The sequence below is a fragment of the Scomber scombrus genome, chromosome 1 (assembly GCF_963691925.1).
Source record: "Scomber scombrus chromosome 1, fScoSco1.1, whole genome shotgun sequence".
NCBI lineage: Eukaryota > Metazoa > Chordata > Actinopteri > Scombriformes > Scombridae > Scomber > Scomber scombrus.
Window position 1 is genome coordinate 9,747,277 of NC_084970.1, and position 16,020 is coordinate 9,763,296.

General features: G+C 38.8%; 1 protein-coding gene across 2 annotated transcripts in view; it reads left to right on the forward strand.

The window, feature by feature from the left end:
* Positions 1-16,020, forward strand: part of adcy7 (adenylate cyclase 7) — a 60,933-nt gene that overhangs the window by 37,519 nt on the left and 7,394 nt on the right. Inside the window, exons 6-17 of one of the 2 annotated variants that reach the window (XM_062420104.1) lie at positions 4,180-4,340; positions 6,563-6,674; positions 6,953-7,080; positions 7,603-7,761; positions 8,020-8,152; positions 8,657-8,845; positions 9,196-9,239; positions 10,977-11,036; positions 11,901-11,978; positions 13,145-13,214; positions 13,337-13,434; positions 13,708-13,792. In XM_062420104.1, coding sequence (XP_062276088.1) covers positions 4,180-4,340; positions 6,563-6,674; positions 6,953-7,080; positions 7,603-7,761; positions 8,020-8,152; positions 8,657-8,845; positions 9,196-9,239; positions 10,977-11,036; positions 11,901-11,978; positions 13,145-13,214; positions 13,337-13,434; positions 13,708-13,792 — 1,317 coding nt within the window. The remainder of the gene's footprint in view (positions 1-4,179; positions 4,341-6,562; positions 6,675-6,952; positions 7,081-7,602; positions 7,762-8,019; positions 8,153-8,656; positions 8,846-9,195; positions 9,240-10,976; positions 11,037-11,900; positions 11,979-13,144; positions 13,215-13,336; positions 13,435-13,707; positions 13,793-16,020) is intronic. The other variant, XM_062420095.1, reaches the window with a different exon arrangement.

A 16,020-nucleotide genomic window follows, 5' to 3' on the forward strand; every position in this document is an offset into this window, starting at 1 on the left:
CTTCCCCATTGATTTTTACAAGAAATTTTCTGGTCAGCTAGCCCCCCTGCTGTTAGATATGTTTAACCACTCCTTGTCCCAAGGTAAATTACCAGGATCCCTTACTGAAGCATCAATTACACTTTTGCTGAAACCTGGTAGGGATGCATCTAAATGCGGATCATACAGAACAGTGTCGCTGTTAAATTCTGATGTTAAAATACTCTCTAAACGGTTAGCTAGGAGATTGGAGGCACCCTTGCCATACCTGATTTCAACTGACCAGACGGGCTTTATTAGAGGGCGGTATTTGTTTTCTAATGTGCGACGTCTTTTAAATATACTTTACAGCCCTTCACCTGACAACGTACCATAAGTTGTGGTTTCCTTAGATGCGGAAAAAGCATTCGACCGCGTGGAATGGGATTTTCTTTTTTTTACTTCAAAGCAATTTGGTTTTGGTAAAACGTTTAGCCAGTGGATCCGACTTCTTTATTTCTCTCCACAAGCATCAGTGGTCACAAACCAGCTGCGCTCACAAAGTTTTACTTTATCTAGAGGTACTAGACAAGGTTGCCCACTTAGTCCACTTTTATTTACAATAGCAATAGAACCACTATCCCTTGCCCTAAAATCTACACCCTCAATAAAGGGTATTCCCAGATGGGGAGTGGAAAATAAGCTGTCCCTCTATGCAGATTACATGCTGCTTTACATCTCAGACCCACTTTCAGGTATCAATTACATACTTTCACTACTGCACACTTTTGGGCAGATTTCTGGCTACAAACTTAATTTATCAAAAAGCGAATGCTTACCTGTTAATAAATCAGCGATGGAAATCCCAAATCAGGCTCTACCATTTCATATATCAAGGTCAGGTTTTAAATATATGGGCATTAAAATAACTCCTGCCTTCAAAGATCTTTTTGATGAGAATTTTGCCCCACTTATTGTAAACTGAAATCAGACCTACAAAGGTGGGATATCTTACATTTGACCTTAGCCGGCAGAGTGAATTGAGTCAAAATGAATGTATTACCAAGGTTTCTGTTTCTGTTTCAATGTCTCCCTATTTTCTTATCAAAATCTTTTTTCCATCAGATAGATAAATTATTTCAAAATTCATATGGAATGGTAAGATTCCTAGGATAGGTAAAGACTTACTCCAGCGACCAAGAGCAGTAGGTGGGTTGGCACTCCCTAATTTTATGAACTATTATTGGGCAGCAAACATCCACAAAATAACATATTGGGTGCAATCTCCAGATACAGATTGGTGCGAGTTGGAGTGCAGGGTGCTTGACCTGCACTCCAACTCGCTCTAGCTTCATCTAGCTCTAGCTTCATCTAGCCTTCCTATCAAGATTTTACAGTTTACATCTAACCCAGTGGTCATCTCCACTCTTAGAATATGGACTCAGTTTAGATTGCATACTAACACAAGGGGAACACTTTTGATTCAGAGCCCGCTGTGTAACAATCACACATTTCTACCAGCCAAATTAGACCAGGCCTTTGCAAGATGGCATAGGCAAGGGATCCAAAGATTTAGTGATCTTTATGGGAATGGGATATTTTCTAGCTTTAATGATTTGATTTCCAAGTATGACCTTCCACAAACTGACTTATTTCGTTACTTTCAAGCTCGCCAATTTGCTAAAAGCCACAGCTCAAACTTCCCGGCTCTCCCAACAAAGTCCCTAGTTGACTCACTTTTGGAAGTTCCTTCCTGGTTGAAAGGTTTTACAGCACATTCTTATTCATTGATTATGTTACTTGATCATGTTAAGATAGGCAAGATCAAAAATGCATGGGAAAAGGAACTTGGAACTGAAATGTCAGAAGAGGTATGGACTAATGCTCTAACAAGAGTGAACAACAGCACTTCCTGTGCAAGACTGGGTTTGATCCAGTTCAAGGTTGTACATCGTCTACACTGGTGTAGAGCTAAGATATCCTCATTCTATCCTAATGTAGATAGCAAATGTGTAAGATGTCATGTTAATGTAGCTGACTTGACACATATGTTTTGGTCATGCCACACACTAGTAGGATACTGGTCAACTATATTTGATGTATTATCTGAAGTTCTTGGGATGACTTTAGAACCATGCGCTATGATTACCATATTTGGTGTACCAGATGAAGAAACAAACTGGACACGAAAACAACTCAACATCATAGCATTTGTATCTTTATTGGCGCGTAGGCAAATCTTACTGCTTTGGAAATGAAGCGCACCACCCACTGCAGCACAGTGGCTTAAAGATGTAATGATGTTTTTACATCTAGAGAAGATTAAATTCACAATTAGAGGTTCTAACAAATTCCTCTCAGTGTGGGGATCACTAATGTCATATTTTAGTAACCTCCAAGCCCTACCAATGTAGTAAGTGGACATCCTGGCTGACTCTAGAGTAATTACTGCCCCCCTCTATATTCAAGCTACACTATAAAAACCTGACTATAGTAATCCATAATGGTTGTCATGTTTTGAAAGTGTGCCATCCTTCACAGAAATCATACTTGTGCATTCATGTTGCAATTTCAAGTATGTTTTTCCATTATAACTGTCTGTATTGTTTGGGTTTTTTTTTTTTTTTTTTAGTCCAGTCGGGGTGGGATGGGAGGGGAGTGTCTTTTGTGTGTAAGAAAAAAGAAAAACTCATGTAACTGTACTGACGTGTCTCTGTTTGTAACCTATATTTCTCAATAAAAAGAGGTTTAAAAAAAAAAAAAGAACAGAACCAATGGATTGAGCCAAATAAAGGAGATTTTTCAGGAGTGGTGTTTATTTTTTTACATTGGGAAGACAGTCTTTTGTTTCATCAGGACAATGAACACTGGAAAGGCTTAAAAACAAGAATGAATGTCCTTAGGTGACCTAGCTGAAGCCCAGCCAGATTCAAATCCCTTTTAAAAATCTGTGTGATGAATCAAACATAACTGTACACATGCACACACACACATAGTTTGATCCCACCTGATCTATTTTGAGCAAATCCAAAATCCATTAATATTTTAAAAATTCATACTTCAATATTTGAGAATATAATATATGAACAACTTATATTTCATTTTCAAGTTCTAAAAGCACATTTTTAATTCATTTTGCAACACTACAACATTTGGAAAAAGTCAAAGGAGCTGAATAGTTGAGCAATATACACAATACACACACACACACACAAACACACATTGGTACACACATGCACATTTACACTGCTCTGGGCTCATATTTGTCATATGTTTGTGCTCTCATGTGTTTATCTTTATTTTCATTCACTTGTGGATTACAAATCCCTTTGAAGTGCATATATATGGTGTAAAAAAGCATTGTGTTGCTAAATTTAACAAGCCCTGACTCAGCCAGTGTAGTCAGATGATTTTACCAGGCTCTAATCTGATAGTATGAAGAGGGACTGATCATATCTTAATCATCATAGAGATCATATCTCTTTAGATTTCTGTCTTAATCAAATCATTGAACTTCACACTTCTCAGGCCTCTTGCTATTGCGCCAGACTGCATTAATGCATTGGCTTTCCCATACTGGCACTGTTAACCATCAGTTGGCTATGACAGTAAGCATGCTGATATTTAGTTTGAATGTATTTGGTATGGGTTCATTTAAACATGTATGAACATGCTAATTCTTTTCATAAAATCCTGCTATAAACATCAATGAACACAATACTTTTATGTTGCAGGGACAGTACTGAGACTCTTAATAATGTCACTACAGGTACAGATTGGTGATTAATATAGAAGTAGAGATGGGCACACGTGACATTTAACAAACATGTTAATCACTTGACTTTTGAGTGGATTGAATGAAAACAGGTGAAAAGTGCTCTGATAGATGCTTGACGAGACTCTGGCTCTGAGAGTCTGTGCTTGTGATCATGCTTGTACTGTGTGTGTGTGTGTGTGTGTGTGTGTGTGTGTGTGTGTGTGTGTGTGTGTGTGTGTGTGTGTGTGTGTGTGTGTGTGTGTGTGTGTGTGTGTGTGTGTGTGTGTGTGTGTGTGTGTGTGTGTGTGTGTGTGTGTATTCTGGCGGTTCCTTCATTAGTCCTTTATTTTATTTCAGGCCTTTACCGCTCATCACTGTAAATTAAGTGCAACAGTCAAATAAAGATTTCCTAAATTGCAGCAGAGCAGTTATGTAACTAATTGTGTCTGTTTGTGTGGTTGCAGGAGAACCTGCTGCAGTCTGTGCTGCCAGTCTACATCTCCATGAAGATGAAGCTGGCAATCATGGAACGGTTGCAAGACTGTAAAGACAAAGAAGAGCAACAGCGACTGGTCAAAGACAACAACTTTCACAGCCTTTATGTCAAGAGGCACGAAAATGTCAGGTACAACAACAAGCCACAGGAAAAAAAAAACCTACAGGAAAAGTCATAGATTTCACATGTAATTATCACTAATGAGCCCTTGTCGTAACGGAGCATCTTTTAGAATAAAAACCCTTGATGTACAGGTTAAATAGTCTGTTTAATTGATTTAAAGACTTTTAGAGCTCCCTCTGCATGTTTTTTCCTTTGTATAGCATTACTTTTTCTGGGGAGGCCAATTTACTGTCCTATCAGAAGTTTAGGAAGTGACAATTAGGAGTCTTTAACCTTAACCTCTACTCCTCTACTAATCATTGGTGACAGTTTGGTTATTATCCTAGAAAAAACAACATATTACAACATATATATAAAAAAATCCTTCAGATGATTTATTATTAGTATGATGAAAATGCTGTACCTTACACATTAATTTACTTTATTTATTAATTTAAAACTTGCTATAGTCTTTTGTTATTTAAAAACTAAATATAGTTTATTTCTTTACTTTCTTCTACTTCTTCTTTGTCTGTTATTATTCTCAGTCCTATAAAGCCCATAAAGTCTTTCTCAGGGACATTTTTATTTATGCTTCCTTTGTACATCACTTTATAAAACAAGGCATAAAAGCAAAAAGCGGATTTTTCCTGGCCGCTTCTAGTAACGATGGAGATTAATATGTCTGTTTGTTGTCAGAGCAGTGACCCAGTTACAATTCTTTGTTTTATGAGGGTTTCATCAATTTAGCAAGTGCTGACAGGTATTGGGTCAGCTTGGACTGAATGTTGGCAGATGGCTCACCAGCCCATTTTTTTTAATACAGACAAGATACAGTCTTTGCTAAAACTCAGTGAGGGAATTACATTGTAGATGTTTATTAAGAGCATTAAGATTAATCTGGAGGAAAGCTCAATCGTGCCTGCTGTAGCTTAACCAGTTGTTTTTATTCACATGTTGTTTTTCCAGTATCGGCACATTTATTTTAAAGAGCAGTTTCAGTCCTGATCAGGTTGTTTTTTGCTAATCAAGAGGTCAGATTAACAGTACTTTTCATACAGAGTAGGTCTAGAGCATACTCTTTACAATTATTATGTATAGAAAAATCCAACATTCCCTCATAAGCAAGCCTTGGGTGACAGCAGGAAGGAAAAATCCCTTTTAACAGGAAGAAACACTGAGCAGAACACAGAAGGCTCTGGGTGGGCGGCCATCTGCCTCAGCTGGTTGGGTTGAGAGAGAAACAAGGAGAGGGAGAGGGGAGAGAAATAGAGACAGAGAGAGAGAGAGGTGTTGAATGATAGGCTGCATTGCTGACCTATCCCTATAATTACCCCGGTCAGACTGTTCATTACAGCTTTGTTGTCTGTCTCATGAAGCACCTGGCCATTTTCATTCAAGTCAGTCAGTGGAACAAGTCAGGTCAGGTGCAGTGTCTGTGTCCTTCTGCTGGTCAGCTGACAGGCTGTTGAACTCAGGCCAGGCTGCAACTTTTAAGCAGCCAGTGTCAGTAATCAGCCCTGGCAAGATGTGACATGGCTAATCATAACTTCAATCCATGCAACAGTCTACTGTACATGTAGAGCTCTGTTGATGATAAGCTGTGCTAAGACAGAGGCAGGTCAGGTGCTCTGTGTGGTTTGGGGCTTTTGTCAAACTTTCAGCCAGTAGTGCGGTTGGGGCCTTTCACGGGTCAGATGAGATATCGTTGTTCTTCTATGATCTGCTGACTGGCAGCTTTAATGAAGTGTGATTCAGCGTTGAACCAGACAGGCCTTTTAATCAGTCACTGATCAGGTCTACTTGAGGTTAATGGAAGGTGGGTCAGGTGTTTTTTTCTGTGAAAAGCTTCATCCCAATTCAGAGGCGGTAATGGTCATAATGGTCATAATAAGGCATAATGGGTTGACATGGCAGCACAGAGACATGCAGCATTTGTTTTGCCGTAATTTGGAGGACATAACATGTAAAGCTTTGCAGGCCCTAGTGTCTCCCAATTGTTTACCCAAACTGTTTAACAGTATGTTCAGATGGTCCTTATCAGTTAGGAAATATCATGTCATCATGTCGTATTTAATACCAGGTGCCTTCTCATGGTCCTCATCATTCACTAGTAAATGCTGATATGATCTGAATAAAACACAAGGCATTACAGATTAGCAGAGGTGTATGGACATTGTTTCTTTTTGTGTACATGTGCTCACTTTGTGTATATGTTCAAATTTCATGGTAATATTTCTTTCTTCCAGTATTCTATATGCAGACATTGTTGGCTTCACCCAACTGGCCAGTGACTGTTCTCCCAAGGAGCTTGTCATCATGCTGAATGAATTGTTTGGCAAGTTTGACCAAATTGCCAAGGTGAGTTATCATTAATAATTTATTTCCAAAATGATTCCACTGACTTGCAGTTGACAGTTCACCTCTTTAAGAGTAATATTCTAATGATCTATTAAATCTTGAATTAGAGTAAGTTACGTTGTGACAGGACGATTGCTGCTCTCATTTAGCAGCTGCTGTACTGGCATGTCTATCCTTGCAAGCCATTTAACCACCCACCCATGTTCGCAGTTTTTATATAAGCTGCCTGGTTGAATAAACTAATTGCTTTGTCCTTTGTTTTGTTTCTTTTCTTTTAGGAAAATGAGTGTATGAGAATCAAGATCCTTGGCGATTGCTACTACTGTGTTTCAGGGCTGCCCGTCTCTTTGCCTAAACATGCTAAGAACTGCGTCAAAATGGGCCTGGACATGTGTGAAGCCATCAAGTGAGTTTGTGTCAACCAAAGTGATATATCCCCCAACTGAAAAATATACCGTCTCACTTAACCTCTTCACATGTGCTAGTCACATAGATTTTTGACATGATTTAAAGGAAAAACAAGTGTTAAAAGCAATTTGTGGAAACTTGGTTCAGTTGGCTCAGTTCTAATTTAGGGAAACAGTTTGTGTTACTTCACATTTTGAAATGCACTAGTGGATTAGATTGCTTAACCAGGTGTTAAGAAAAGGACTCCAGTGGTTGCCAAGGACTAACTGATACACCGCCAAAGAAAAAGACAAACTCAGTAAAATCAAGACTTAATTGGTTTTGTTGACATTGGTACAAATTCTTAAAGAGAACTGTTTTTACCATCCATACTGACAAACAGAGACATAGACAGACTTTTATGTAATTTCGTCCTCAACAGAAAAACACTGTTTATGTGGATTAAAGGATTGTGGTCTGCATATAGAGACGACGTGGCTTCACTACAAAGAGTTTTAGTATTTCTGTGAATCTCCTCCAGGCAGGTGCGGGAGGCCACCGGGGTTGATATCAACATGAGAGTTGGTGTACACTCAGGCAACGTGCTGTGTGGCGTGATTGGCCTTCGCAAGTGGCAGTTTGATGTCTGGTCACATGACGTCACTCTGGCCAATCACATGGAGTCAGGAGGCCTTGCAGGGTAGGTGGTTCTGAATTATGAGTTTCATAACCCTTTATACACCTTTTATTGCCATATTTTCACATTGCCTCAAACAAGTTAAGGTTGCCTGAGGTTGATTCAACCTTATTATTCCCATGAAACATCAAAAATACACACATCCCTCCTCACTACATGGTACACTTCAATTGAAATGCTGAGCTCCATCCTGTATTTAAAATAAGGATAATACATGCCATACCAAGAATTTAATTGCTTCTCTTTCCTTTACGCGGTCAGACGTGTCCACATCACCGAGGCTACTTTGAAGCACCTGAACAAGGCTTATGAAGTGGAAGAGGGCAATGGCCACCTCAGGGACCCCTACCTAAAAGAGCTCAGTGTTAAAACCTACCTAGTCATTGACCCACGAGTAAGTTCTCTGCAAGTCTTCCTTAAAAATGCACATGATGTTGTAGACAGTGAGAAATATTTAGCATTGAAAATTACTTGACAATGGCAGGATGGGGCCGTGCTGGGTGACAACCTGTTGAAACAGTCTTCATTGAGTGTTTTATTTGTTGTGTGTATTTGTTTATGTTTGTGTGTATTTTATTTATTTAACTGACAATTTCCCAATTTGGGGTCAAGAAAGTACTACTGTATCTATCTATCTTTATATAGGCACCTACTTGTAAAAATGATTTCTGGTATGATGATGAAGCATATTATGAGAAAAATCACAATAATAATTTTAAAACCTGTGTTTGCATATTTCGAGCAGAGACTCGTATGGGTATTGGTGCTGAGAATGGACTCCCTGACTGGTTTCTAGTTATTTTGATGTACTCACTGTAGTTACCATGCCATACAGTGTCAAATAAATGCAAACAATGGTACTGTAAATGTAATATGATGTGTGCATCTATATCTTAAGTCTAAGGATCCATCGCTGACCAGCCGTACTGCGCCTAAACCTCGGGTGAATGATGGTCTGAAGATGCGGGCATCTGTGCGTATGACCCGCTACCTTGAATCCTGGGGGGCCGTCAAACCTTTCGCCCACCTCCAGAACCGAGAGGGCTTCACCCCAGACACCATTGTCAATGGCAAACCACGCTCCAAGGTGAGCAGATAATGCACTTCTAGTTTATTTGGATCATTATTAGTTGTTATCAAGGAGACATATAACACAGTACACACATGCAAAGTATGGTATTGCTGTGTTAATTATTCACATTTCATTGAATAAGGTAATCCAAGAAGGAAGAGCTATGTAAATTGATTGATAGAACTACTATTGAAAAGGCACAATTTTCACAGCTTACATTTACTAGAGAAGTAACTTGCACACAATGACTTAAGATAATAATTATGTTGTGAGAGGTTAATTTACGTAACAAACAAAATAGTTTGATAAATTGATCTTAGGTGGGTGGTGTATTTGTGTCTGAACGTGGTCCTTGTCTTTTGCAGGACATCCCCCTGCGAACAACTCAGGGCTCCAAGATCACTGAGAGGTAAGAACAAGTCGTAGCTGGCAGTCAAATCGACATTTGGTGACTATTTTTATTTTCAAGGGACTGGGGAGTGGGAGTGAAACATGTCATGAATGAAGACACACATTGACCCTGGAGGTCGGCCTGTGTAACAACAATGTTTCTCAGTAGCATCTTGATTGTCATTGCTGGAACAGAGAAGAGTGCTTTCTGTCAGCTTTCCCATCTGTTCACAGGATATCAACTGGCTATCGCTCCACTACATTTCATTAATAATATTGTGTAATACAGTACGTCATTTAGAGGGATATTATTTTTCTGACTGGCATTACATTATTGGAAGTGTTCAGCGATGCACACAGGGATTACATAATGTATATGATAGACACTGTTGATGGGAGCTTAGACATTTTGATGAAGTGATGTCACCAGTAGGTAAGCTTTATGTTGGTAATCAGGGCTCGAGAGTCATGCTGGAGGACTAGTTGCACAGAAGATATTCCTTTTGACTCCGATTTTCTTACACTTTTATTCTTTAACTTTTTCACTTCTATTTATGAATGCTTGATATACATTTTTATGTTAAGTATCACATCGATGGTCTTATCTAGAGGGATTTCCAGTGAGAGTACAAGTATGTTCATTTTCTTACTTTAGCTCTTGGGGTATTTGAAAAAACCAACTCTTCAAAGACAAAATGCAAACATCTGCTCATACAATAAAATGTGCTTAAATACGGCATTATTTATTGTGGTAGTGATATTTAATATTATCTGGATGTTCCCATAAAAAAAGCAGCAAAAAATACAGTATGACCCTCAAGTCGGAGTAGTAGTTGGTTGATGTTGATTCTTCAAGTGTAGATTTAGACATGGGTAACCATGCTTTCACATAGGTAAACTGTAAACATGTGCTAACTTTATTAAATGTGTTTTTAATGATGCTGCAATATTGATATATAATCAAGTCATATGTAACATAACAGAGGAGGCGATGAGAATATTGCAAAGGTGAAATGTTCCTTAAAAATGTAGTATTATTTGACAAAAAGTCACTTCATGTTCTCAATTCAGGAAGTGTGTTACACCACAAAGCAGAGGAGTCAACCACAACCTCCAAATAAAACAGTCATCACTAACAGTTTACTTTATACAGCTGTGCTTCATTGGCAGTTATTCCTGCAGAGTGGTGGGATTGCTGAGCTCTGTGACGAGCCCTTTCATTAGCTTCAAATAAAGCATAGACAAATTGATTATGGTTATAGCTTCTAATGGTTAATTCTCTTTTCCTGCTTGGTAAGTGTATGGACAAATATTTAAATTGTAGCTACTGATTAGTGGGCAGGACTCACCTACACAAACAGTGTGGGCTGAAGTAATATGATTAGAAGAGATAAGTGTGCGCCTTAAAAGCGAAATCATTTCCTTTTTTATCTCGCAAATTGTTAATTCAATTCATGTATTCACAGTCCACTGTAGCAGAGGCAGCAGCTGGTGAACATGTCTGAGGCTTAAAGTAACAGTGAAGTGAGGTGCACCCACTCAAGCTTGACGACATTACAGAGCTGAATATTTTCCTCTGTGGTCAAAATGAACAATAATGCGCATCACCGCTACTGTTAACAAGCGTATATCTACAGCGGCTGTTATGGATGGATTTTCACATATATATAGTACAATCATTAGCCGTGTTTTATTGCTTCCCCACTACTGTGTTATGATGAATTTGTGTTTGTGTCTTACTGTTGGACCCTGACAGCTTTGATGAGTCTCTAGAAGAGCCGTTCTCCTTGCCCACCTCTCCATTCAGCAGCTATAAGTGAGTGGGGCCTTCGTGGTCCGCAGGGTCCTCATTCCTTAAGCGCAGTAGTTCTCAATCTTTTGGTGCGTGACCCCCAAAAACAAAGATGCCCTTCTCATAGTCACTTGATTAAAGGGTTTTTAGTTTTTTTGTATTGCTCATAAATGCCCCTCAATCTGCATGCTTCATGCGGTTTCCCCAATGCAAATCATAACAAATGATAACACATTGGAATATTATTTCTAATATAACAAAAATAATTCACTCCCACCATTTATTTTTTACGACCCCCCACCTCAGAAATCTCCCATGTGGTGTCCTGACCCCCAGAGTGAGAACTACTGCCTTAGTGGAGAGCCTTGCTATCCCAACACTAACCTCAGCAGTGGTTCACTGCTGTTATCTTATCTCACTGTTTCTCACTGCTACCTCTTTGTAACAGGGCAAGATGTGATCTGAAAAGCCATCAGAAACCCTGTAACCTCTGTTAGTGGACTGACATGCTCCTATTAACACTGATCACTGACTGGGGCTTGTGTGTATCTCGGGCTGTGCATCTGTGCAAGTATTTCCTTCCTGATAAAATAGGGAGTTTCCAAGCAGAAGCACAGCAGAAACACTCCCGCTGAATCCCACAGAGATCATCTAACACACTTTTCTGCGTCCGCTCTACATAACTCTCTCCCAGGCATAAACCAAATCTCTCTTTTCCCACTAATGCTCAGAATGGCATCAACCAAGTTGCCTCCAAGCGCAGCTAAACTGGACCTGAGTAACCTGCATGACCTGGTCTGGTTTTCCAGCATCTGTTCCAGTCATCCTTCATGTCTCATTGTCTGCACTTCTGCCTATTCCTAATTGTCTCTGCATTTTCCGGTGCAGGAACAAGTCCCAGAAGAGTAAGTTTGATGAGGAGCTGCACAATGAGATGACTACGACTATAGACGAGCTCAGCAGCAAGTAGGTCAATTTTATAACAAGTTAAAGCACATTTTATGTTTATCTTTCAATAAAAGAAAATGTAGCAAAAGGTTAAATCAGTAGTGAATCCTGTAAGGCAGATAACCCCTTCTAAGTAGTTTTTATGGGTTAAATAGGTTGAGAAGAAGGCAAGAGAAGAAGAGAGAGCAGCCGAGAGAGAGAGCGCAGTAGTGATACAGCAAGGAGAGGGAGCAGCAGTAGCGAGAACAAAGCAGTAAATAAGAGAAATAAAATGTTATTTTCTGATTGTTCCACAGGGATTACATTCTAAAACACAAATTAAAAATCATGAAACATTAACAGATCATCTATTATATCTGCATCTCTCCTTCTCACACATCCATCACACTTTAACTCCATGTCTGTAGTAGATAGGTGATTCGCAGACAGAAGGAGCTTGGAGTGAACACGTGCACATAAACGAATGCCATTATGTTCTTCTTCTCATTGTTCTGTCTTAATGAACACATTTCTGCAGATCTCTCAAGAGTTTTATCATCAATGTCATCTCACTAAAATGTTATATATAACACCTGTAAGTAGAGTTGGATGTCATCTGCAAAAGATATGCAATATTAAATCTGTTTATAATTTGTTCCAAGGGCAGCAAATATAAAGAGATATGATTTAATATTAAGATAATGCTGCAATAATTATGGCATAATCATGTTTTATTTAACCAGGAGTGCATTTAACTATTCTGGCAATAAGATCTTATGAGCCTTAATAATTGGTTATATGGATCATTTTTGTAGTCTTTAATTATAATGAACAGAAATGATAAATGTACATTGTTGTTACCTTTCCACGGGTGTCTTGCTTATCTATGATCTGTAAACACCAGGTAGTATACGCTTCTTTATTGAACAATATCAACACAAGTGCAAACAGACCGCAGGTGAAAAATCATACATTCTTTCCAAGGTGTTGCTCATTGTGTCAAGTTCACAATCACAAAGAGCTTTGAAAATGTGATCCCAAAGAGAGCAGCGCTGAGACTGTTCATGCCCTACGTGAGCCAGTGCAGATGCTACATACACGTCAGGGCAATTATCTATTCTTATTATTCTTTTTTATTCCCTCTCTCCCTCTCTTCCTTCTTTGTTTTCCTGCTTCCGTCCTGTCTTCCTTCCTCCCTCACACAGGCAGTGGTCTAAGTCTGAGGAGAGTAGTAGTTTAGCTCTGTGGTTTCCGAAGAAAGACCTGGAGAAACAGGTTAGTTTAACATGAAGCTGCAAATTGATAGCATTTATATTTTTACATTTTCATTCATTTCCATTCAAGTATCCCAGTGCTAAACAAGCAGTTCAGGTGTGTTCTGTTTCTCCCCCTCTAAGTACCGAGCCCTGGATCTGCCAATGTTCAAACACTACGTTGGCTGTGCCACCTTCATCTTCCTCTGCATCTTTTTGATTCAGATGTTTGTCACAAAGGAGTGAGTATGACCAGAATTTGCTCTGTTAATTACTGTCAAAAATATCATCATCATCATCATCAGCATCATCTATTATCTTACTCTGCAACTGGGAAGGAGAAACAATGGCTCTTTTTCTTTGTCCTTGAGTCTTGAGATGTATGAGGCATCATTTGTCACATGTCAAGTATTAATTAAAAAGCAAGCTACGAAGTCTACACTGATGGGAGAAGTGGGAGACTGATTTTAATTTTGACACAATCTTTGTTTTTGTTTTTTTTTTATCTCTTTTAGTCGACAGATGCTGGGGACGTCCTTTGCAGTGTTGGTTTGTGTCTTGCTACTGACCCTGGCCATCTGTTTCGCAGGTCACCTTCAGGTCAGTGTGTCAAGTCTTCCATTCACATTTAACATTTAGATATTCAAGTGATTAAGTTCAAGTTTCACCTCTTTTCAGGCAGTTTGTCCCAGTTAGCATTTAGGTTGCAAAAATTACAAAAAAAATATGCCTCAAAGGCACAGCAAACCTGTCATACCCCTTCAGCCACACTCAATGCAGCTTAAGTGTTAGTATAAAAGGTCTGTCATTTGTCTTGCAACACAAAGGCCCACTCTGTAGACCAGCACGGAGTATGTAGCAAACATATATATATATATATATATATATATATATATATATATTTCTAGACAATACGTTGTTTTCTAGTTCTTCTCTCAGATCAATGGTAAGTACACATACAGTGTATAACAAACCTTAATACACCTCTGTGCAATACCACCATAATATAAAATGAATCAAAATCGTATAAGCGTACAATAATTGTAATATTTCTAGGAGTATAGGGTGAAGTATAGGGTATTTGATCTTATTTTTAATTCATAACAGGTCAGATAGACTAAATTAAAAATATAGGCCTCAGATTACAGCTTCAGTGAAACAATGAGTACACCTGTGACTTCCTTTTGAGACTAATTGCCTGAACGAGGTTTTAAAAGTACCACAACTTTCTCACCTCTGGCCTGGGTTGTTTAACGTTACATGGCTCCACATGATGAGGAATTCCCTGAACAAGTAACTGAGAACTCATGAAAATGGGAGAAGGTATAAAGTCGTCAAAAGGCTAATGAATAGAAGCCAAGCCACAGTTGTAGCAGTGGTTAGGAGATGCATGAGTTCCCATACTACCATTAACAGAAGGCGCAGTGGCCGTCCTCAAAAAATGCAGCACGCATAAATTGCTATTTATGCAACTTTGCATTAAAAAACAGATGGGGAAGTACTTGTGACTTGGCACAAGGATTATCTGTGGAAATTGGTGTATCAGTGACTGCTCAGACAGAATGAAGGACATTGCATAAAGTCAACCTCTACAGACAACATCCAGGAATAAAACCATTGCTCAAAAAATGGCACAAAACTGCAAGATTAAACGTTGCCAAAGAACAAGAAAAGAAGCCTGATGAATGCTGGCGGCACATTCTTTGGTCTGATGAAACCAAAATAAAGTAGTTTTGGATCAGATGGGGTCCAGCATGTTTGGTGTAGATCTGGCCAGGACTACCACAGTGACTTCATACTGCAGACTGTGAAACATGGAGTTGGGAATGTGCTGATATTGGGATGCATGAGTGCAAAAGGTGTAGGGGAGATACATTTTATAGATTGTACTATGAATGCAAAATCACACAAGAGTTTTTAAAGAAGAAGAAAGTCAAAACTATGACCTTCAACCTAAATCCAACAGGGCATCTTTCGAGTATTTTAAAGAGGAAAATAGAGCAATAAAAAACCCTCCAGCAAAGACCAGCTGAAAAGAATCAGAGGCAGGCCGCATGCACTACAATGACCTGGTCCTGACAACATTACATGGGAGTGACCCATGAGTTGAGGCCTAAAGTTGTATTCAATTAATTTAATTTCCTAGTGTATAAGAAGACAAAATGAAATGTGGATTTATTTATAGAGAATTACATTGCAGTTGTGTGAAGGCTATACAAGATAAATGCCATAATACAGCAAGCCAGGCCTTTAGGAAGAATGTAATTTTTACTCACCATCTGTCAGTAGCCTTTCTTAAGCCCTCTGTTATTTGGGCCGTCTCATCCAACCGGGAGTGCACAAATGAGATTTTCTAAATTAAAAACTAAATAAGGAACTCCCTTTTCAAAGGTCAAGAATACATTTTTGATTTCAAATTAAGTACACGGATACTGAGTCAGGTGGAGTGTGATTTTCAATAAACAACCATTTCTGTGTCTAATTTTTAGTTAGTTATTATTAGTTGTAATTGACAATTCATGTTTAATTATTGCAAATTATTAATTGCAAACATGAAAGCTAATGTTTCATTATGATCATCTACTAATATGCAGAGGCCTGTGACAGTAGGATAAAGGTGTCTTTATACAATAGAAAGATAATCAAGGTATCCAACATCACCTGCAGCTGACAATAAGAGATTCATCAGGCAAAAATGTAACTCATGCATGTTACAATAGGGAAGTGCTTTGATACGTGAATATGTGTGTAGTTGTGTACATACCTGTTTCACTGTGCCAGAATTAGCCAGTGTGAGCATGGAAACATGTCATGGAAGCTATGCCCTC